The 24,896-nt window shown below is 42.8% G+C and overlaps 1 protein-coding gene across 4 annotated transcripts in view; it reads right to left on the bottom strand.

Moving 5' to 3' along the window:
• CA6 (carbonic anhydrase 6) overlaps nt 1-20,414 on the bottom strand; it is a 31,495-nt gene extending 11,081 nt beyond the window's left edge. For 2 of the 4 annotated variants that reach the window (XM_033922456.1, XM_033922459.1), the window contains exons 1-6: nt 20,302-20,414; nt 19,510-19,692; nt 17,439-17,587; nt 13,214-13,309; nt 9,459-9,525; nt 4,819-4,976 (exon numbers count right to left, since the gene is read on the bottom strand). In XM_033922456.1, the coding sequence (XP_033778347.1) occupies nt 4,819-4,976; nt 9,459-9,525; nt 13,214-13,309; nt 17,439-17,587; nt 19,510-19,692; nt 20,302-20,398 (750 nt within the window). In that variant the 5' untranslated portion in view covers nt 20,399-20,414. Of the gene's footprint in view, nt 1-4,818; nt 4,977-9,458; nt 9,526-13,213; nt 13,310-17,438; nt 17,588-19,509; nt 19,693-20,181; nt 20,267-20,301 lie in introns of those variants that run through there. The other 2 variants (XM_033922458.1, XM_033922460.1) reach the window with 2 other exon arrangements.
• Nucleotides 20,415-24,896: the final 4,482 nt, after the last annotated feature.

The raw sequence follows: 24,896 nt of genomic DNA, 5'->3' as shown, positions 1-24,896 counted from the left end.
CTCCTTCACCATAGCAAAAGCTCTTTGAAATTCGGCAGAAAAATGTTCCTCCTTGAGGCTGTGTTGAGACCTGGACATGTTCTTACTGGACTGCTTCCACAGATGAACTTCATTAGGTCTCACTTCTTGTGGCTTACCCAATTGTTTTAAACTAAGGCCACCCATCTCCCTACCCCCTATTGCAGTGGTTCCCAACCCTGTCCTGGAGGAACACCAGGCCAATTGGGTTTTCAGGCTAGCCCTAATGAATATGCATGAAGCAAATTTGCATGCCTATCACTTCCATCATATGCAAATCTCTCTCATGCATATTCATTAAGGCTAGCCTGAAAACCCGATTGGCCTGGTATTCCTCCAGGACAGGGTTGGGAATCACTGCCCTATTGGGTATTTTGTCTGGGCTACATGTCTCTCTATCCTTTATTAGGTTGTAAGCTTCAAGAAGCAAGGTTTCTTATGTGTTTCTATACCTGGCTAATTTCCGGGAGCCTGCCTTTTAACTGGCTGCCATGGGATGGCCTATATCCAAGTACTGGTACTGAATATTTTGGTCTTTAGTTTAGAGTCCCCTGGAAGTTGGTCAGTTACCCAGACAGCTCTCTAGGCAAGTTAGAACTGCTGTATATGTGGTCCTACTTGCCCAGATTGCTATCCAGAGACTGGCACTGCATACGGGTGATGCCTGGACAACACTCAACTCCACCCATTGACTGGAGTGCCAGTGGTCAATGGATTATTTAGTGTCACTCTCTGATTAAATACTGCTGAATATCAGCACTTGTCCCAGTCAGTTTGATTTAACCAGACAGGAGTCTTTCTACCTGGTTAAATCATACTAAATGGCCTGTAAATGAGCACAGTAATATTACAGATGATGACATTCAAATAAAGAAAAATGAGGAAAAAGACCTCAAATAGGGCTAAGAATAATCTCATCGGCCATTAAAAAAAAAAATAATAATTTCTATGCGTTTATGTGCAGCTAGATTAGGTTTTAAGAAATTGTTGAAAACACAATTGTTCGTGAATGCTCTTATGTGATGTGATATTTTGAAGAGTTGAAGAGGTGTTGGAAGTTACGAAGGGAGTTGCTGTCATGATTTAGTGATTGAGGAGTTACCTATTGTTAACGTTTCTATAACTGCTCGTAGAATTAGGGTTTTCTTAACGAAAATGTATGTCTTGTTAAACTTTTATGTAAACCGTGCAGGTATTATGCAGTATAAAAACATTTTTAAAGAAATAAATGTCTAAACTATTTTAATTTGATTTTTCATTCAATTAATTAATGCTCAATAGCAAAACACAAAGTCCATTGCTTGCAGCCAATGAAAATACAAAATAGCACTTAATTTGGGGAAGGGGTAAAACACGGACCTTACGGACCTCGCGGATCTAAAACCGCACGTCCTTAAAAATCCGAGGTCCATGCATTGACAAGTCCGCCCTCGCTTTCCCTGCAGCTCAGCTCAGGCCCCCGGCTCCCTCGCGGACCTCACGGATCTCAACTGCATGTCACATCCTTAAAAATCTGAGGTCCGCGGCACTTTTGAGGTCCGCGCCACTTTTAGTCTCTGGCTCTGAAAGAGCTCTATGACAATTGAACTCTGACAGATCCTAATGCTTTTCCCTCCCTATGCTAGGATCCGTCAGAGTTCAATTGTCATAGAACTCTTTCAGAGCCAGAGACTAAAAGTGGCGCGGACCTCGGATTTTTAAGGATGTGACGTGCAGTTGAGATCCGTGAGGTCTGCGAGGGAGCCGAGGGCCTGAGCTGAGCTGCAGGGAAAGCGAGGGCGGACTTGTCAATGCACAGACCTCGGATTTTTAAGGACGTGTGGTTTTAGATCCGCGAGGTCCATAAGGTCCACGTTTTACCCCTTCCCCTTAATTTGCTCCTGATAAGGGGGTCCTTTTACTAAGGCTCCCTAGCCATTTTAGCATGTGCTAATCGCTAACGTGTCCATAGACTATAATGTAGCCGATGGCCGTTCCTCCTTAGGGTCGGATCGGGTCGAATGGTGTAAGTGGATAGGGAGTGGTAGCCTTGAGAAAGCCCCTTGAATTATACGGGCTTAACATGTTGGTGACTCTACCCCCGTTGAAAAGCGTCTTTTGCACAGATAAGTACTTTTAGTACATATTTAAGATTAACATTAAAGTAAATTTTAACTATTCTAAATATTTAAAGCAGCTATTAAGCTGGATCCGATGACAAGTGGGAGCATAAAGCCCAGCACTATGAGAGTAGTTTGAGTGCCTGGTGGCCCGCTGAGGACCAGTAAGACAAGCTATAATGTTGGATAAATGAAATACGGCATGAATGCGAGATAAATTCTTGCATTTGATTATATGAGACATAGACTATAATGGACACGTTAGCATTTAGCGTACCTTAGTGAAAGGACCCCATGGTTGGTTTTTTTTTATGACCGATGAGAATATTCATAACCCCACAAGTTGATTGACACCAGGACGTCTGAGGTCTTTTTTCTCATTTTCTTTGTTTGAATTTCATCATCTGTAATATTACTGTGTTCATTTATTGGTCATTTTATATGTAGTGTTGAACACAAGTGTGTTCTCTATTTTTGTGTGTATAATAAACATAATCCCTCAACTTAACCCCAGATTTTGGCACTCCAGAACCTCAGAGACACAACTTCGAGCTCAATAAATTCATAGCCCTAAGCTTTACGTGTCAACTCCTCATCGGTTCAATTTCAATTTATAAACATTCATATAAATATTTATTTTAAATTTGAATTTTAACACTTAGCTTTGTGGTCATAAAAGCCAAGGAGCAAGCCGACATGTTTCGCTTCCTGCTTTTTTCCAGGCTTTCCCCTATAACCAGACAACAAACAATAAGTAATATATAACAATAAGCAATATCCGCTATAATAATTCCCTTAGCGCGCATGCGCACTTCAGTTTTCGTGGCTCCGTGTGGCTGTAGCTCCGTGGCCGGCAGAATGTTAAAGGATGCGGCGTGCTCGGCATGTGCGCACGTTCCGGGCTGACATCGGGGAGAGAAGGAGGTGTCTGCGACCAAGCTATGGAGCTAGGGGAGGGAAGGCCACAACCACTGCCGCTCTCTCTGCCTCCACAGCCTTCTCCTCTGCCTCCACTCTCTCTTCTGGGTCAGAGCACTGTTGCAGCTCTCTGCCCGCCCGGCACTGCTGGGGCAAAAACGGAACTGGGAGAGGGGGAGAGCGAGACAATCTTCTATGCCTTTCGATTGGCCAGACAGCTTGGGTCTGAGAGCTGTCAAGGAAAATGCTGTTAAGGACCTCAGCTCCGTGCCCTGAAAGCCTTCAAATGGGCAAGCAGGTACTTTGGGGCTCCAGAGATTATTGACTACTGTGGCTACATTCTAAACCACTGAACGTCGGGAACCTGATCCTGTGAAGTTGGTGGCCATTGTTTGCCCTCATGCAGGTCCTTCCCATGTGTTAAACCTATTTTTACCGTGATTGTAAAAAACATGTTTTTCTGTTTATTTCATTAATGACAATACACTAATGTTGCAGATTTAAAAAAAAAACAAAAAAACCAAACCTTAACTACAGTATCAAACAAAAAAATATCAACACAGACAATGGCCAAGGAGGGAAAGAGACAGAAAGACAGACACACACACAGACAGCGCCCAAGGAGAGAGAGAGAGAGACAGAAAGACAGACCGACACAGAGAGCGAGAAAGAGACAGACAGACAGCGGCCAAGGAGAGAGGGAGAGATAGAAAGACAGACAGACAGCAGCCAAGGAGAGAGAGAGAGAGACAGAAAGACAGACACACACAGAGAGCGACAGAGGGAGACAGAAAGACAGACAGACAGCGGCCAAGGAGAGAGACAGAAAGACACACAGACAGTGGTCAAGGAGAGACACAGAAAGAAAGAAAAAAGACAGAAAGAGAGAGAGAGACAGAAAGAAAGACAGACAGACACATCTATTCTAGCACCCGTTAATGTAAACGGGCTTAAAGACTAGTATAATAATAATATATAACAACAGACACTGATGCCATCTTAATTGAGGATGTGGTCCGGATAGATGTCGGTGGCACACAGGTTAGTTACAAATGAAGTTTTAAAGTGGTGAAGAAATTATGAACTGTTGTTATATATTGCGTATTGTTTGTTATCTGGTTATAGAGGACAGCCTGGAAAAAGCAGGAAGTGAAACATGTCTTGCTCCCCGGCTTTTATGCTCACCATATTACTTGCATCATGCCAAAAAGAGCTTCCTTCTGGACTTAATAGCATGCAATGTTTATAGGCAACTTACCAAGGTGGGCTTGAAAATTCTTTTTACTCAAACCTGCAGCACAGGGAATATTTCTGTATCTTTCTGCCACATTTCTGGGCTCTCCTACTGCATTTATTGGTACTTGAGGATCTCTTCTCAGTTTGATTTACAGAGAAATCCCTTGGCACACTGACATCTCTGTTATCAATGCATTTCTTGTGTTTTTCTCCTTCACCAGTTTTCTTGCATCCAGCTTTTTATTGATTAGAATGGTCCTTTAGGAATGGTGTGAGTTTGGTACACTTTAGGTCAATATTCTTATGGGGGCACTTTAAATTTGACATACCATAGTGCCATATTCCCATGGGAACTCTCTGGGTTTTATTCCTATAGGAACATTTGCTCCATCCAGTGTTGTATTTCTACAGAAATGATATGGGTTTGGCACACTGTAATACTGTGGAAACATTTTGAGCTTTGCACACTCTAGCATGGTACTTCTCTGAAAATGTTTTGGAGTTGGTTACAGGAATGGCACTAATGTTCAGTACTGCAGTGTTTTACCTGATTATGGGACAGAACAATAGGAGTATCAAAGATTGTCCAGGCCACATTTTGGGTGCAGGGTGGGGTTGTTAAGGAGCCATGGTATCTATAAAACTTTTCCAGGTTTTCTGGCAGCATGGCTTCTATATCCAGGGTAGTCAATGTAGTTGAGTTTCCTATGAAAAGGAAAGAGGCAAAAATGATTAACAGAGTAATAGTGACCAGGGTGTGTGTTTGGGGGGGGGGGGAATTCGGATGAGAGACACCACAGAGTTTGGATAGATGAACAGGACAATTGATAGCAGACACCAGAAAGACAGTGACAGATATCAGAAAGTAGCAACAAGACAAAGTGAAAATTTAATTAAGTAATAATTATTAAATTTACTGGGCTGTTATTGGGAAAGAAGATAATATTAAAGCAGAGACTGACTGGTCTATGGCCTGCACAAGTATAAGGCCCAACATACAAACAATGATGAAGCAGGTGCTGTGTATTAACTAATTTTTCTGTTTTGCTGCACTTTTGTAGAACCTTCTTTAAACATTTGTCTTTTTTATTTTTTTAACGAGATTTATTTGTTTTTAAATGAGGTGATCAATTATCGTGTCAATTTAAAGGCCAGCCAATTAAAATCGATGTCTAACTAGCAGCACCATTTATAAAATTTGGGCCTTAGGTGCCTAAATTTAGGCCCCACCAGTTAAAATTTGCTCTATGGCAAGCATAAATGTGAGCATCTAGATGTGGCAATTTGGTGCCTAATTGACAGTATTCAATAAAACATTCACTGAATAGTCGGAATACCCTTGCCTTGCTCATGTCAATATCCCCTTTGAAGGTTTACTCTAGATAGAACAATTAGAAGAGAGGAGAAGAGGACATTTCTCTGGGTAAGTGAGGAGCTGCAGAGTGAATATACATGTATGCAAATAAGATGAGTTTGAACTAGTGCTGCCCAATTCAGGGGAAAATTTTTCAGTTTGATTTGGCCTATTGAATTCTTATGTAATCCGCCTTGAACCACAAGGTAATGGCGGAATAGAAATCACTATTGTAATGTAATGTAATTTGTTGAAGACGTCCATTCGAAGTCTATCCAGAGGAGGGTGACCTCTCCCACATAGAAGTCCACACTAGAGGGAAAGAGCATTAGCAAGCCTCCACTGAAACCTGGCAAAGAAGGCACAGACTGAGGCCTAATATGGATCAGCATAATTTACAACAGGACTCTTTCTTCTTTGGCTACCAAAGAGAAATGAATGATTGTTGCCACCAGGATCACTGGCCTACAATTGCAGAAGAAATATTATGAGTCTGAGCCTTAAAACTTTACAGCTTGTTGTTTTTTTTGTTTTTCTTGAAACTAAGGACTTATTTAATTGTTGTTTTAGAGTTTTAATCTTTTCTTAGCCATTATTATTGGAATTATGACTAAGGCCAGGATTCTCAACAACCCGCGTTAAAAAGCGAGGGTCTACCAACACAGACGTTTTGATAGTAAATCTAAAAAAGCATGACATTCTCAAAAAAATTGCGCATGCTTATAAGGTCAGCGGACAGCAGCAAAGATTTGCTAAATTTGCATATGCCCATCGCTGGTGCTAGCAATGGGCACATGCGCAGAAAAAAACGCGTTAAGAAAAAAATAAACACCCCAAAACACAACACTGGGAGAGATGTTCAATCTCTCCCGCTGTCAACCAGCAACCCCACCCGCCACAACCTCCCCTAAAGCAGGAGAGATGCCCACACTCTCCCACTGCCCTAAAACCCCCGCCACAACTCGACTCAACCCCCTCCCCCTGCAGCAGGAGAGATGCCCACACTCTTCTGCTGCCCTAACATCCCGCCGCAACCCCTCCTGCAGCGGGAGAGATGCCCACTCTCCCCTGCTTGCAAGTGACCCCCTCTCCTGTCTCCGTTGCCCCCCTCCACATTACCTCAAATAGATGACCCGGTGGGATGCTGAGTCCCTTCTTCCAGCCGCCTGCGTTGTCTAAAATGTGACTTATTTCCCCTCCCCAGTGCATCTTGGGAGGGGCCTGAGGCTCTGATTGGCCCAAGTTGTTTAAGGCCCCTCCTAGTCCAGCCCCAACCTCAGAGTTGGGAATGGCTCTTATTAGTCTCCCCTGTCCTTCTTCCTGCGCTGCAGTTTTAAAACTGGGCAGCCGGCAGCATTAGTGAGTGATTTTGCTGCCGTCAGCCTGCCAGGCTGCCCTAGAAGCCTTCACTCTGCAGTGCCTGCCTACACAGAAACAGGAAGAACTGCACAGTGAAGGCTTCCGGGGCAGGCTGACCGCAGCAGGATCACTCACTAATGTTGCCAGCTGTCTGAAGTTTTGAAATAGCAGTGCCGGAGGAGATACCATGGAGATAGAAGAGACTTAAAGAGCTATCCCGACTCTGGGGTGGCCCAGGTGGGGAGCCAGAGAGAGTGAGGCTGCACTGGGGGGGGGGAGAGGTAGAGGTAAAACTAGGGGGAAACAGCACTTTGGGCGGGCCAGGAGTGGGGAATGGGTAGGGCCGGGGGCAGGATCAGGTATCCTCTTTTTTGACTTACCAAATCTGGTAACTCTAAAAATACTGTCATATGCAATTTATCATTGGATCTTAATGAAGTAATTGTATTGTAATTGGAAGATGTACCAACTGAATAATAATAAATGAAACGATGTCATGAATAAGGTGACCATACGTCCCGTTTTGAACGGGACAGTCCCGTTTTCGGATCCCCTGTCCCGTTGTCTCCACACACAGCTTCGGGACGCCAAAATGTCCCATTTTCAGGGACAGCGTCCCGAAGCTGGGAGCGGGGACAACGGGACAGGCGATCGCTTCCTGTCTCTCCCTGCCGCACCCAAAAAAAAAGCCTCCCTCCAAGTCCACCGCCGCTGCTCCTCTGCTTACCTCCCTGCAGCTAATCCCACCCAGAAGCCTTCTTTCCGACGTCAATTCTGACGTTGGAGAGGACGTTCCGGGCCAGCCAGGCAGCGATTGGCTGGCCCAGAACATCCTCTCCAACGTCAGAATTGACGTCGGGAAGAAGGCGCGATTAGCTGCAGGGAGGTAAGCAGAGGAGCAGCGGCGGAGGACCGAGGGGAAGTTTAAATCAGGCCTGGAGTTAGGCTTTTTTTCCGGCGGTAGTGGGGGAAGGAGGTAGGTAGGCAAGCTGGCTGGCTTTTGCGCAGCAGATAGGTAGATAGGCAGGCAGGCAGGCTGGCTCTGGGGCAGGTAGGCAGGCAGGCTGGCTTTGGGGGAGGCAGGCAGGCAGGCTGGCTTTGGGAGGGGGTGGGACAAAGGCTGGAAGGCAGTGAGGGGGACATTGGAAGGAGGGATGAAGGAAGGAGAGAAAGAGGCAGAGAAGGGGGAGTTGTAAGTAGAAGAAAGACTAGAGAGAGAGGCAAGATCATAATAGAGGAGGGAGAGAAAGGGAGACCTGGAACAAAGGTACAAAGGAGAACTGACACTGGATCTGGGGGCACTAAGGACATAGGAAGGAGGCACTGGGGACACTAAGGACATAGGAAGGAGGCACTGGGAGCACTAAGGACATAGAAAGGGGTACTAAGGACATAGGAAGGAAGGAGGGAGGGAATAGAAAGGGACGATTGTTGGGCCTGAGTGCAGAAAGGATGCACAGTCAGAAGGAAACGCAACCAGAGACTCATGAGATCACCAGACAGCAAAGGTAGGAAAAATGATTTTATTTTCAATTTAGTGATCAAAATGTGTCAGTTTTGAGAATTTATATCTGCTGTCTATATTTGTCTATTTTTCTATAGTTACTGAGGTGACATCTTTGAAAACCCCCCCAAATATAAATGATAATTAACATTTTCTCTGCATATAGGGTGCTTTGTGTTTTTTTAAATTTTATGGTTATGAAATAATAAGATATTGTCTGTACATGAAAAAGAATGGAAGAAATTGGGGTTGGGGCTAGGGCGGGGCCAATGCGGGATTGGGGTAGGGCTAGGGCGGGATTGGGGGGCGGGACTGAATATTAATAGATGTCCCGTTTTGATGAAAAAAATAAATGGTCACATTAGTCATGAAGCTAATAAAATGGCCTGGAGCCCTTGGTTCAGGGAGACTCTTGGTTTGGATTCTAACAATTAGCAGATCACCAAGATGCCCATTAGGGCCCTGATGTTTTAAACTACAATTTGTGTCTGGTTGTTACTCCTCGGCCTCCCCCAGAGATGAAAGTAAGGGCTGGTGGGGGGGGGGGGGGGGCTAATAAGTCTGTCCATGTAGTTATTCAGAGCAAATAGCACTTCCTTAGCTAACCAATAGTCTGCGGGACTAGGACCAGTAGCTTAGGAGCTATCAACTTTCTGTCCTGCTTTCCACTGCATCCTATTGGCTCACTAAGGACTGTCTGACCAATGGTGTCCCCTAAGTCACTTTGTAGCTTATTGGCTGGTTAAGGAATGTCTGACCAGTAAGCATGCAGGAGCAGTAATTGAGAAGACACAGCCTTACTTCCTACTTTCCCTTTTAGCTCTACCTGGAGATTTCAGTTCTGATGTCTGAACAGTGCTGCAAAAAAATATTGGGGGTGCTTTAGTACCACAGCACCCACAAAGCTGGTACCTATGATCACAACTTAGATGAGACAGTCTGACCTGAGCAAGTGCTGAGGATCACTTACCTGCATAGCGTATGTCAGGTAACCTTGAGATAAGTTCACTGTGGTAAGTGTTCTCAAAGTTCCCATCCTGCAGGGGAAGAGAAGGGAAAGAGTGATTGTAATATGGGCCGCATAGGGCCTCACATGCAAGCTTGTGTGCCTATGCTGTGTTGTATATCAAATGTCAGGTTTAATATAGACTTGATCTACCACCTATTGGCTACAAACATAATCAAATACAAAGAAAATAAAAGGCCATAGTGGCGTATAACCTAGGTGTCCACCCTCTCCAATTCGGTGTAAGTCTTCATCGTGATTCAAATGTATTAAGTGATTTGGATGATCGTATTGCTTATTTGGGTTTGCCTGCTTCTCATACACAGTCAACGCAGATTGTACAAAATTCTGCAGTACAACTTGTGCATGGATTCTTTAAAAATTAGCGTGTTACTCCCTGTTTGAAAATGTTGCATTGGTTGCCTATGGGTTATCACATAAAGCTCAAATGGTTGTTGATGGTTCATCAAGGACATAAGAACATAATATAGGAACATAAGAACATAAGCAGTGCCTCCGCCGGGTCAGACCATAGGTCCATCCTGACCTGTTTGGGCCGCCGCGGGAGCGGACTGCTGGGCAGGATGGACCTATGGTCTGACCCGGCGGAGGCACTGCTTATGTTCTTATGTTCATACTGGGTCAGACCAATGGTCCATCTAGCCCAGCATCCAGTTTCCACAGTGGACAATCCGGATCGCAAGTGCCAGGCAGAAACCCAAAGAGTAGCAACATCCCAGAATCCCGAGTAGCAAGATTCTGAAATCTCAAGGGTAGCAACACTCTATGCTACCAATCCCAGGGCAAACAGTGGCTTCCCCTCATGTCCATCTCAATAGCAAACTATAGACTTTTCCTCCAGAAACTTGTCCAAACCTTTCTTAAAACAAGCTACGCTATCTGCTCTTTCCACAACCTCTGGCAACGTGTTCCAGAGCTTAACTATTCGTTAAGTGAAAAAAATATTTTCTCCTATTGGTTTTAAAAGTATTTCCCTGTAATTTTATCGAGTGTCTCCTAGTCTTTGTAATTTTTGATGGCAAGGAACAATGGGAATCCTGAGGAGAGGATCTAATATGCCAGTCCTAAAGATTATCTTAGATGCAACCAGCAATCGATGTGCCTCTTTTAACAGTGGCATGACATGATCATAATGACAAGAGTGGTGTAGAAAAGTGTGTGTGTGGGGGTTGATTCACCCTGGGTGCCATCTTGGTGGGGGGCACTAGCACCCCTTCTCCTCTCCGCCCCTTCCCACCCTTCCCCCTTCCACGTACGCGCCTTCACTTCCCCTCCCCAACATACCTCTAGCTCTTCGCCAGCACAAGCAGTAATTCCAACCTGCTGCTCGCGCCAGTGTCAGTTCTCCTTCTGACGCCACTTCTGGGTCCCGCACCTAGGACATGACGTCAGAGGGAGAGCCGACGTGGGCAGCAAGTACGTGATGCTGCTCGTGCCAGGAAAGTTAAAGAGATATGGGGGAAGGGAAGGGGCGCACGGCAGTGGGGGGGGGGAAGAAGTGGGAGGCCGAGCAGAGGGCAGGGGAGGGCCGTCAATGCCTCAGGGGCCTCTCACCCTTGCTACGCCACTGATGACAAGCATCAGTAATCAACTTTACTGCAGAATTTTGAATTAGCTACAAATGTTTGACATCAGTTGCTCTTATCCTGAAAAAAAGAGCGTTACAGTAGTTTAGGCATCATGTCACCAATGGAAAACCTTTCATACGCTCAGAGATTGGAGAAACTGGGTCTCTTTTCCCTGGAGAAGAGGAGACTTAGAGGGGATATGATAGAGACTTACAAGATCATGAAGGGCATAGAGAGAGTAGAGATGGACAGCAAGAGAGTTACAGATAAATTATAACACTAATGTGTAAGAAAAATTTAAAAAAAATTTATTTCAATTATCCAAAAAAAAAACCATTTTTTGATTGATGATATTGTATTGTGGGTTGGATACAGTGTGAAGTGATCCATGTGTGTTTTTGCAATTAGTATAGCGGCCGCAGCTGCGGCTGCCAGTCTACCCCACCCCCGTACAATCGCCGGCAGGAGGGTGCTCAACCCCTCCTGCCAGTAGGCCCCCTCCCCCACCAGCTCAAATGATCGCCAGCAGGAGAGAGCCCAACCACTCCTGCTGGAACCCCCCCCCCCTCCCGATGATCACCGGCAGGAGATTGCCCAACCCTTCCTGTCAGAACCCCCAACAAAACTCCCCTCTAACAGATAGTGTAGCTGGCTTTAAGAAAGGTTTGGACAAATTCCTGGAGGAAAAGTCCATAGTTTGTTATTAAGACATGGGGGAAGCCTCTGCTTGCCCTGGATCGGTAGCATGGAATGTTGCTACTCCTTGGGTTTTGGCCATCGTGAGAACGGGCTACTGGGCTTGATGGAACATTGGTCTGACACAGTAAAGCTATTCTTATGTTCTAATCTGTTGCAAAGTCACTATCCGCTCAGTTATTTTTGGTTAAAACCTAGATTTGAAATAGGAAGAATATGGCATGATCTCCAATGCAACAGGACTGTATCAGATTCTAAGCTAATGGTTATCATTATCCTTAGAAATGGAGTATGCATTCCATAAGCACAAGATTGGGTGGTGCAATAGTAGACCTTATAGCTTGTAGAGCGTTGGGGTTTTTTTTTTCTATAGTAGAAAGTGATGATAAATTAAATTGAGAGAATGGAATGATATTAGTGGTAGAGTCCCTCATCTGTAATACAAGAGCAGGCATAAGTATAGATTTTGAATTGCTGCTATGTAGAGGAGTCAGGAAATTATGTACCAAAGAAACTTTTGGGGTGAAAGAAGGCCAGCTTTCCATTATGCCTGTGTCTATGCTGTGCTCTGCTCTGTTGCCCTGTGTCTCTGCTGTTGCTGTATTATGCAGTAGCGTGCCTGTGCCTATGCTGTGCCCTGCTCTGTTGCCCTGTGTCTCTGCTGTTGCTGTGTTATGCAGCAGCGTGCCAGTGTCTATGTTGTATTGTGTCTGTGCCTGTACAATGCAACATGGTGGCTGTCTGATACTCATCCAGCCGGGCTATGTGACGGCCAAGCTTCCTCCGTACGTGCCCTACTATTCCCTCCGCTCCCAGGACGAAATACACCTCAAAATGACCCCTGGTTGTGTCCTTCAACTGCAAACTGCCAAATGATGTTCCCACTTCCACTTTATACCGAGCCAATGGAATCGACTGCCCCCCACAGATCAGATCCCTTGAAGGACTCCTCAACTTTAGGAAAGCAATAAAAACATACCTGTTCACCTAACTCCCCCACCCATGACCAATAAATTACAAAGAAATGTGTATTGATAGAAGATCCTCAGTATGTGTCGCGTTAGGATAAAAACTTGTACAAAAAAAACCCCAACTTGTACTATAATTATGGTAAATTGCAATCTGTTAACTCTATATTATGTATGTTAACCTGAAACCCAGGGCTGCCCAAGTCCAGTCCTCGAGATGTACTGGCAGGCCAGGATTTCAGGATATCCACAATGAACATGCATGAGAGAGATTTGCATACCAGGAAGGCAGTGCGGGGAAATCTCTCTCATGCATATTCATTGTGGATATCCTGAAAACCTAGCCTGTCAGTAGATCTCGATGACCGGACTTGGGCAATCCTGCTGTAACCCATTCTGAGCTCTTTGGGGAAGAAGGGATAGAAAACAAATTAAATAAATAAACACCACTGATGATCTTGCGTACTTTGTAAAGGAATGCCAGCACAGCCAATCCATCTGGCATATTCTGGGCCTCTTGGACGCTTTTATATAGATCCGAGTTATAGTGAACAATGTGGAGCTGTGGAGACAATAAAGACTAGTCAGAGGTCAGAGGTCCAGTGTAGATGGCCCCTAGAGGTCAGAGAATGGCAGACGGTGTATGTTACAGCTCTGTGCCAAATATTCATTAATCACTCTCCTCATCCAAACAAGAGCTTCTTATTCACAACTGGTTTTAGAAATAGAAATCTTATTATAACAGGGAGATGCACTGAGCAAGTCTGGGCAGCAATCTCCGAGCATGACCCATGTCCAGGAAACAGGACGAAGGAAATCATGTCTACAATCATTGTTCCAAATGCAATGGCTCTTAATTAAAAAGAGATTAGGTACTTACTTTGCTAATACTTTTCTAGTAGATAGGTATGTCATTCTGGATGGACGGGTTATCTCCCCATGCTCACAAGACATGCAGAAGGAATCCATTCTAGCTTTTGAATCCCTTCATCCTTTACCAGAGGGCTTTGCCGCCCCCTTTAGTTTGTACCAAAGCAGGTCCTACATTTGGGTTTAAAACTCAGGCAGAAGATACAGTGTCCGTTAAAGTCACACAGATGGGCCAATGCATGATGTTTGTGTTACAGTCATGGGCTAACACTTAGAACAATCCATAATGCGAAAAGTTTGTTCCCAATGTAGGAACCAAAGAGTACACAAATAAACCAAGCACAAAAACCTGGGGGCTACCCATATACACACAGTTCTGCACTAGTAGCAACGTGCACAGGTCTGAGAACAAACAAATAGTTGCAAGCACACATCTGCAGGAATGCTACTCTGGGCGTAACAGTTTTGCGAGACCAATATTTATGGGTTTTGTATGCTCGCAGTAAAGGCACCACAGAAGAACAAGCTAGCCTTTTACGCCTGAATTAATGTAAAATCACTCCTCTAGTACAATAAACAAACTCTTTGTACAAATTGATAATTTTAGAAAGCATGAGATCGAGTGACGCGCTTTTTTGTAGGCTGGTCTTTTTTGCCAGCAGTTGTGCACAATCAGTGGATTTTGCAGTACCTACAATATATCTTTTCTAGCTATTGAGCCTTTTAGGGTTTTTGCCCTAACTGTCCAAATTGACCGTTTTTCACCCTTTTGTTTTTTTCATGACATCATTACCGGTTGAATAGCTTTTCCACGCTCTTACGGTTACCCGTGAGCTTCACAGCTGCTAATGACGGGATTTCCAATGTCAAGCTATCTAAAGACCGCATTAGTAAGCATCAGTTTTCTCGGCACCATCTGGCGTCTAAGGCTCTGCTCCTAACTTTTGGGGTAGGCGCGTCCGGGTAGATGCCTACATGGCACCTACTGAGTTATCCTTTTATGAAGGCGTGCTAGCGTTTTTAAGCGCACGCAACGGATTAGCGCACGCTATAGCGCATGCTAGCCGAAAAAACTACCGCCTGCTCAAGAGGAGGCGGTAGCGGCTAGCGCATGCGGCATTTTGGCGTGCGCTATTCCGCGCGTTAAGGCCCTAAAAGGAGCCCTATGTCTCTTACTTTTGCCAGATATTCTCAAAAGTTCATAACATACAGTCCAGTGTTAGACAAAATGATTTCATATAAATGCCAGTGGTATATCAGACCACCCTCTGACCAGCATAGCTCATTAGGGTTTAATTCCTCATTCTTCCCGAGGCCACAACTTCTCTAGATCCTCATGTTATGTTATTTCGTATCAAAAATTCTTTAAATAATTCAATAGGTTTAATTTTTTACTCCGGGTAGGAAGCTGCTTAAAGTAAACGTAGAAGTAGAACAAAAACAAATAATAAATAAATAATTATAATAGAAAGTAAAAAATAAAAATTGCCTAAGGCTGTTTTTAGGCAATCCGGGTAATCCGGAAGTGACGTCATGGGGGAGGAAGTGTAACAGTTCAGTGTTAATAATAATAATAATAATAACTTTATTCTTCTATACCGCCACAATCTTGCGACTCCTAGGCGGTTTATAGTCAAGAGAGGTGGACATTCAGCGAGTTACAATATGCAGAGAGTCAGAGGAAATACAGAGTACAGAAACTTTAAAAAAGTGAAAAAATAAAATATACAGTTTGCTAAGAAATTTCCGAGAGGGCCTGTTTGAGAGAGGTCGCGAATTACCAAAAATACAGCGAAAATTACAAAAAATACAGCATAAATTACAATATGTTAAGAATTTTCAGAGGGAATGCCGTGGCCATCTTATGAGAGCCGATGGCTTTATGAGTGATAAAAAAGTTATAGTAGGTAAGAGAGGACTCTACTGCAATTGGTTTTGTGGTGGAGTTAGTAGATTTTTTAATGATAGTATATTGTGTTCTCTTTTCAACTTCCCCACTGCCTTGATAAAGAAAGCGAAACGCGTTGGTTGAGGGGACCAACATCGATGGCTGAAAAGCTAAATTATGAACTTATATATTGAAATTAACTTATGAAATTAAACTTATTGAATTATTTTAAGAATTTTTGATAAGAAATAACATAACATGAGGATTTAGAGAAGTTGTGCCCTCGGGAAGAATGAGGAATTAAACCCTAATGAGCTATGCTGGTCAGAGGGTGGTCTGATAGCCTTCTGAGTTAGGCATCTATCTGAAAACTAATTCTTTTTTTTTTAAATTGTTTTTTAATCCTTTTTTAATGATGCTTTCAGTTACCATGCCATTTAAACCAATTTTTTAAAAAAATATTACAAGTTTCAAGTTTATTAATTCTTTTGATGAATCGCTTAATCATAGTTCAAAGCGATGAACAATTTAAAATACATTGAAAGGGGAACAGTACAGTACAATACAAAACAAACTTAAAACAATACAATAGGTTAAAAATTAACTCATCATATTCATAACATAAGGTAAAAAAAAGGGTAATGAAATACAATTTAATATAGGAAAGCAGAACAAAAAAGGAAAGGTACAAGAGGGAACAAAAAAATAAAAGCATATTAATAGAATAAAATCAATGACCTGGGTATTAAGAAATTAAATATCAAAGGCATCTTTAAAAAGAAATGTTTTTAAGTTACTTTTGAATCTTCCCAGGTCCTGCTCCTTTCGTAAATAAATTGGAAGAGCGTTCCAGGTCTGTGGCGCAGTTACTGAAAAAATAAATTGGCGTCTTGTATTTATAATCTTAAGTGAAGGGATAGTTAATAAATTTTGTTCATTTGATCTTAAAGCTCTGACAGGATTATATGGAATTAGGCATTTATATATGAATGCTGGTGTTTTATTGAGAAGAGATTTGAAGGTAAGCAAACAAAGTTTATATGTTATCCTATGGATAATTGGAAGCCAATGTGCATTTTTTAAAAGGGGTGTAACATGATCAAACTTTCGAGAATTGGTAATAAGTTTAATGGAAACATTCTGAATAATCTGAAGGCGTTTAATTTCATTTAATGATATTCCCTTAAAGAGTGCGTTACAATAGTCTATTTTAGAGATCATCAAAGAGTGAATTAGAATATTTAATGACGTTAGACATAAGAATTTGGAGATTGAACGAATTTTACGTAATCTATAGAATGTTGTTTTAATGATATTGCTGATGTGATTGTGGAAATTTAATTTGTTATCGAAAATCACCCCTAAAATTTTTATATTATTGACTGATTGTAAGGGGGTGTTTTTTATAGAAATTGAAGCGGGAAGAACAGAACTTTCTTTCCATGGAAATAACATAATATTTGTTTTTTTAATATTAAGTGCCAATTTATTCGTGTTCAGCCAGTGATAAACTAGGTCCAGTTTCTCATTACACCCCTCCCCCTCCTTTTACTAAGCCATGGAAGAGGTTTCTACCGTAGCCCGGAGTGTCAAATGCTCCAACACTGCTCTAACGCTCATAGGAATTCTTTGAGCGTCGGAACATTTAGCACTCCAAGCTGCGGTAGAAACCTCTACCGCAGCTTAGTAAAAGGGGGGGGGGGGTAAGTTAGGTGCCATATATAGAATCAGGGGTCTGTATGCAGGTACCTGTCCTTGGTGGGCTCACAATCTAAATTTTGTACCTGGGGTAATGAAGGGTTAGGTGGTTATCCAGGGTCGCAAGGAGCTGCAGCGGAACTCAAACCCAGTTTGCCAGGATCAAAACCCACTGCAGAATCAGTGGTAGAGCCAGTATGAAAGCCCAGAAGTCGCATGCTCTTCCCATGCTTACCTCTGCCAGGTATCTCATGCCATCTATTGTGTGTTCAGAGCCACTAAACTCATGGTCCAGTCCGCCCCAGTGCAAGTGCATCTGCACCGCTGTATAACAGTATGGAAGACCTCGAGTGATGTTCATGCTGCACGGCAACTCAATCTGCACTGAAAAGAAACTGCCAAAGTGTCAGGGAAATGGAAAGTGCCAGCCCCAGCACCCTCACTCCCCTCTTTTTAAATAGAAATCCTAATTCTGAAACTCCCCAGCAATATTCACAGAGACTCTGATGTGCTCCGACACATGATCATATTAAACCCAAGAGACACTCAGGAAGACAATCTAACACCAGTAGAGACATTCACAGAGTGACATTCTTATCCTGACACTCTCAAAACACCTCAGACACACATTGATACGGACACTGAGGCTCTCTATGGGACACTCTGAGAGAGTACTTATTTTGACACCACGCGCAAATGCAAAGAGATGCTAAGACGTCCCCGGAGATATTTGTACAGAGACACTCAAGAGACACCTTGAAACTCCAAGAGACATGCAGAGAGACACTGACCAATACCCATAGACACCATGATACTAGAGAGCACTCAGACGAACTCACAGAGAGACACCCTGACATCATTCACAGGGTAACGCTAACACCAATAAAGCCACGTAGAAAGGCAACCTCCGAAAGAGAGACATCCTGCCACCCTTCAAGAGATGCAATGACGATGCCCCCCAAGGTGCAGAGACATCCTAACACTGACAATCCTCAGACAAGCACACGCAAAGGCTCATAATACTGACACCCCTGGAGACATTCACAGAGAGAGAGAGAGAGAGACATCCTGCTGTGTGGGAGATGTTGGTGCTTAATTAAATGTGTCAAAGATTTTTCATACTATTTATTTAAATATATATCATGCTTTATGAAGCAGCTTATAATACTTTTAAAAGACACAAGGGGAATCTGGAAATGACTTTAAAGATATTAGCGTATTTATTTATTTATTAAAGAGCACAGAAACAGTATGAAACATTAGAATTAGAAACTGTGAAGAATATAAAAACAAAAACATCTTTGCTTACCCAAAGATTACAGGCTGCAGATACAAATCCTTCTTGGACAGAACCTTTAAGTTCCAAGCGAACAGACAGCAAATCTGTCTGAAAAACCACATAAACGAACCCAATACGACTTATAATGCATTCCGCAAATCGATCAAAACCGCCCTATTCGCAAAATTCATTGACTAAAACAGTCCCCTCCCCCACTAAGACTCCCCTCCCCAACAAACGCCCTTCTCTCTCTCAAGAAGCCCCTCTTTTTCTGATCTCCTCTACCCTTAGAACTCCAACTTATGGATGTCCTAAATCTCTCAGATACTCTTTGCCCATAGATCTCCAATTTAACACGTAAGTTTCCCATTTAGACTATCGTACTGCATTAAGACTCCTTGTACGGTATTATATTTAGACTTTTATATGTTATTGTATTTAGACTCACTGTATTATATACTATTGTATTTAGACTGTATTATATGTTATTGTATTTAGACTCACAGTATTGTATTGTAAGTGGATCTATGATATCGTATTGTATTAAGATTTTTGCTATTCGCTGAATGTCCAGCCTTCTTATAATGTAAACCGCCTAGAAGTCGCATGACTATGGCGGTATAGAAAAATAAAGTTATTATTATTATTATTATTATTAAAAAAGAAAAAAAGAGATTTGGAATAGAATAGAGGGCACATTTGGGTGAGCCAGTGACGAGTGCTGCCACACAGTACTGCAGGAATCAACAGCGGACATAAGAATTGCCACTGCTGAGTCAGACCGGTGGTCCATCATGCCCAGATATCCGCTCACGCGGCGGTGAGATTCCCCTTGTGTCTTTTAAAAGTATTATAAGCTGCTTCATATAGCATGATATAACTTTAAATAATAGTTTGAAAAATCTTTGACTGATTGATATTATAGCGTGCCTAATAGGATTGTAATTAAATGTGTGACATGCATAGATATACATAGTTTGATTGACATATACTCTGTACATATAGTTATGGACCTCCTGGCAGTTACCTGAGTGGCCATTATTAGTCATCGTGAAGGGACCTTGCAGAGTGCTATCGTAGCCATTCAGCTCCATCTGCAAGAGTTGGGGGTTGTGCTTCACCTTCTTCTTCTGAATGTCCACAGGAGACTGGTGCTTCCCGGCACAATCAGGGTAATGCTTTCCCCAGCTGGCTTCATCCATCTCTCCATCTGTCGGATGGAGCAGAAATGAGAGTAAAGAGGAGGCGATGGGGTTGGGAGGTTCCCTCTCTTCCCTAAGTGCTTCTTGGACAAATCTAGCAAATACTCTTCTTTCTGCCTTTCCAAGGTGAATTCCTTTATTCACGGTCTGTGCACTCAAAAAGGGGAAACCAAATAAACACAGCCTACAAACCTCAGAATCAGTGACGTGGCTGAAGTTGAGAACTAGTCCCACAAAAAAAAAAAATCCAATTAGTCCTGGCATTCCGTAACCCAGTAAGTTAGGAATGGGGCACCAATATAGGAGCTAATGTTTCCCAGGGTAACAAGGTAGAAGGTAAAGGTCCAGGGATGGCAGAGCAATAGGGGATAAAGAGCAGCAGGGCACTAGGAAGTGCTTAAATCTTCCTTTACTCCCCAATCTACCCAGCTCTGGCAGAAAGACTAAGCCTGGAAAGATGGAGAGACACCTCAGGACACCACAGACCAGACACATACCTTACCCGTGTTCACTCATCACTCCACCTTTATAAAGCAGGCAAAGCAGACGAGTGCTGGAAACTCACAGTGTTTCTCCTCCTTTGGCTACTTCTCAGCTTTCATCTGTTTTATTCTTACCTGCATATGTCCACCCATGCACGTGAGAAGAGCTCAAGTGCACAGCTGGAAGCAGAAGCAGCAGCAGCTGGTGCAGGCGGAGAAACCTTACCCCCATGATTACAGTACACAGCAGGTTCAGCAGCAGAGTGCTGTTAAAAAGCCCAGAAAGCATTAATATCTATTTAAAAGGTCCATCCTCTCTTACGTCAGCCTCCCTTCCCACTTTTCAACAACAGGAAAACAAACCCAGTTTGGACTATGAATTATTCTAGAGGACTCTTATTGATCTGTCATTAGGTCTTATCACAGTCAGTTATTGAGTGACTACATCCTTTTCCATTTTAGAGAATTTTTAAAGCAGATGGAAAGGGCTGAAATTCACATCTTGTAACTGGCTCCTTGCAGACCTTTTTTTTTTTTTTTTTTTATTTATTTATTATTTTCAACTTAAATTTCAAGTATTTCACTTGTACAGAAAGCAAGAATAGGATAGATATCAAATACAAAGCAATATAAATCTTAAATTAAACAAATATACTATTTATGCTCAAGTCCACAATTAGGATCCAAGAATTATTGAAAATTGGCGAAATTATCTAAAAAGAAAATTGTAAAAGAAATTGAGAACTATAGCACTGAGATGAGGTCACAATATCCTAAATATAGGGCTCAAAGATTGTTAACATTCAGGCGAGACATAGCCACAAAGTTTGTCAATTGTGATGGTTCAAAAAACACATATTTAAGAGTACGGTGATATACAATACATTTACACGGATGTCTCAAATAAAAAGTTGCTCCCAAAGATAAAACCCCAGGTTTCAATAGAAGAAATTCACGGCGACGCCTTTGCGTCTCCCGTGCCAAATCTGGGAACATTTGTATTTTTGCAGACCTTTAATAATAATAATAATAATAACAGTTTATATACCGCAGGACCATGAAGTTCTATGCGGTTTACAAAGATTAAAAGAAGGTACAAATAGATTGAACTTAACAGGGTGGAAGCTAGTGATTATCAGCTCAAGGGATCAGTTATTGAGGAGAAAGAGTTGTATGGGTCAGCTGCTTAGAAATTTCAGGAACAGATATGTTTTTAGGCGTTTCCTGAATTCCCCATAAGTAGTAGGCGTAAGCAATTGTTCTAGATCTTTACCCCATAATGCTGCCTGATGAGAGAAAAGGTGTTGATGGTGTCTTTTGAGTTTACATCCTCTAACTGGAGGGGAAACGAAGTTCAAATGTGAGCTTCTCTTATGTCTGTTGGCTGAGAAGGAGAAAAGGTCAGTTATGTATTTAGGGGCTAGATCATATAGTACTTTAAAGCAGAAATAGGCAAACTTAAATTTTACGTGTGCCTCCATAGGCAGCCAATGCAGTTGTCGGTAGTAAGGTGTCACATGATCAAACTTCTTCAGCCCGAAAATCAGTTTGACTGCTGCATTTTGCACCAATTGTAATCGTCGCATATTCTTTTGGGAAATTGCTAAATAGACGATGTTACAGTAATCAAGTTGACTCAGTACGAGGGATTGTACCAGGATTCTAAATGCTGACATATCAAAATATGCTCTAATGGATCGAAGCTTCCAGAGAGTGAAAAAACCCTTTCTGATTAAGGAGTCTACCTGGTCCTTCATGATTAAGCACTGGTATAGTGTTATACCCAATACCTTCATAGTAGATTGAATAGGATAACTGAGGTTATTGATGCATAGCGGTGTCTTGGTGTCCAGCGGGTGTGGCAAAGCTACAAAAATTTTGTTTTTTCTGAATTAAGTTTCAGTTTGAATTCAGTCATCCATTGCTCCATCAAATTTAGTGCTTCTGATGCCTTGGGAGTAATTTCCGAGAGAGTTAGTAAATGGAATGATGATCGTAAAGTCATCTGTGTAACTGAATAATTTTATCCCCAGCTGGGTCAATTGCGCACCTAGTGAGGACATGTAAACATTGAAAAGCAATGGGGATAGTGGTGACCCTTGCGGTATGCCAGATGGATTGCTCCAGGTATCGGAGAGATCGTAATTGAAACATACTTGATAGGTATGGGACATAAGGGGAGGGACAGGACTTTAAGGGGAGGGGACCAGCCTTTAAGGGGGGACAAGCCTTCAAGGGAGAAACAGGCCTTCAGGGATGGTGGCACAGGCCTTTAGGGGTGGGGTGCAGGCCTTCAGGGGGGGACAGACCTTCAGAGGAGGGGGGGCCCTGGTGTAGAAGTACACAGAGGGAGGGAAGGGGGGGGGGGTTCAAAGAAATGTGCATATGCCGGACTTTGGGGAGGAAGAAATGGGTCTGAAAATAGAGGAGAGGGAGAGAGATGATGGACAATGGGATTTAGGGAGGGAAGGAACAGAAAGGGAGAGAAGTTGGACACAAGGGCAGCACTACTCCTCACCAAAACCTATAAGCAAATGGGTGGCCAGGTTTTTAATGTCCGGGGAAGCAGACTTTTAATAAAACAGGGGTTAGTGTGAAGCTGAAGGACGGATCTGCATAGACTTCATTTCATTCAAAATCTGTTTAGGGGAGCGGACACTCCTTGCACCTCACCTTGGTATGTCTCTTCCTATAAGATGGGGGAGGGGGCAGCAGGGCCTTACATTGACAAGGACCCTCCATTTGGGGAAAACAAAATGTTTGTTTCATGCTTTTTTTTTCTAGAAAAAAAAAGTGCCAGTACTCAAATAAAGGGTCAAATTTAGGGCCTGGGTGACTGTCCATAGCTCCATCCCCATAGTAACCACACCTCCTCTGCAACCCTACTTGGACATTATTTGGTATATTTAATATAAAATTTTTGAATTAAAATTTTTGATTCACCTCAGTAATTGCTAAACAAACTTTCCTTCGGCGCCAAGTACATCATGAAGTAACACAAAACCACGTGAAGAGCACATTCAGAGACTATAGAAAACTTGCCAAGCCGTAGCAGGACTTAAAACAGTACCTATAAAGAGGGAGCACTGCAAATATTGCATCAGGATCTGGATCGTTAATTCATCTCCTACTGAGAAAATAGGACAAACAGGCCCGCCACGTTTTCCTAGACAGAAATTACAAACAAGGAGGATCAAGCACATTGGTCACAATGCAGAATCCAAGACAGAACCTCATCAAACAGAACAAGGGACAGCAAATTTAGAAATTAATTTCTTCACAAAATGCAAATCATCAGAGAAACCCAATTTTTCAAAGCTGACATAGTCACATTAAAAAAAACTGTAAAATAAAATACATTTTCTACCTCTGACTGGGCATTTGTGGCACTTCTATAAAGAGTGTGTGGCACAGTGGTTAGAGCTACAGCCTTAGCATCCTGAGGTTGTGGGTTTAAATCCCATGCTGCTCCTTGTGACCTTGGGCAAGTCACTTAATCCCCCATTGCTCCAGGTACATTAGATAGATTGTGATCCCGCCGGGACAGACAGGGAAAAAATGCCTGAGTACCTGAATGTAAACCACTTAGGCTATAAGTGCTATATAAATAGCACCTAGGAGACTGGGCAGCCAACAAAGAGAGGAGTACAGAAGAAAAAACATAAAGAGGAAGGTGAGGAACAGATAAAATGTAAAAAGAAGAAGTGACAGAAAGCCTCAGAGGAGGAAAGGGACATTCATGGACTCTTCACTCATGTTTGTTAGATTTTTTGATATACCACTTTTCTGTGTTACAATCAAAGGGTTCCTTTTATCAAGCAGTGATAGAGCTTTTTACCAGGGGCCGGTGAGATAAATGCTCCGATGCTCACAGGAACCGAATGAGTGTCGGAGCATTTACATCGCCAGCGCCCAGTAAAAAGCTCTACCTCTGCTTGATAAAAGGAGCCCAAAGTAGTTTACATATTACATTCAGGTTCTTTCTTTGTCCCTAGTGGTCTCACAATCTAAGGCCCCCCTTTTATCAAGCTGCATTAGGGGTTTTTATATTCCTATAAGCGTTGGAGCTTTTACCGCAGCGGACTGCGATAAAAAAAACCCCTAATGCAGCTTGATAAATGGGGGCCTATGTATTGTACCTAGTGCCCTAGTGGAGGGTTGAGTGACTTGCCCAGGGTCACAGTGAGCTGCAGTGGGAATTGAACTCAGTTTCCCCCTCCAGTTTTCAGATCACTGCACTAATAATTCAGCTACAAATCCACTCAGGACCCAGAGCTGGAGCTTTAAAAAAGACCTGTGGTCTTAGCAACTTACATGCTGAAAAAGATCTGTGCTTTTGGCAATTTAGAGATTGGAGGTGATGTTTAAACAAGATGCAAGATGTTTTCGAACCCTTTGGCGGTGGCGGTGAATGCCATTATTCAGTCAAAGTTTCTTTCTGTTTCCTGCAGTGGTTAGAGATCCCTCACCCCATCCCCACCACGTTTTGCATGTTTTCTATGTTTGTCAATGTTCTCGCTAGCATATGGCCCCCAGGTATGGTGGCTGTTTTGTGGACCTTTGGATTCTTTTCTTCTGATAGTTTCACTGCACTGTGCAAGGTCTGATCAAATCAAACACTCTCTGTACATCCAGCTAGAATAATAGATAAACAGTCCTTGAGGGCAGGTCAGAGGGTGTCTCTGTGTGAGGTAGAGCAAAAACTAAATCCAATTTTTTTAACCCAATCC

The sequence above is a fragment of the Geotrypetes seraphini genome, chromosome 15 (genome assembly GCF_902459505.1).
Source record: "Geotrypetes seraphini chromosome 15, aGeoSer1.1, whole genome shotgun sequence".
Classification (NCBI taxonomy): domain Eukaryota; kingdom Metazoa; phylum Chordata; class Amphibia; order Gymnophiona; family Dermophiidae; genus Geotrypetes; species Geotrypetes seraphini.
Note: the sequence above shows the minus strand (reverse complement) of the source record. Positions and strands in the feature narration are given on the sequence as shown.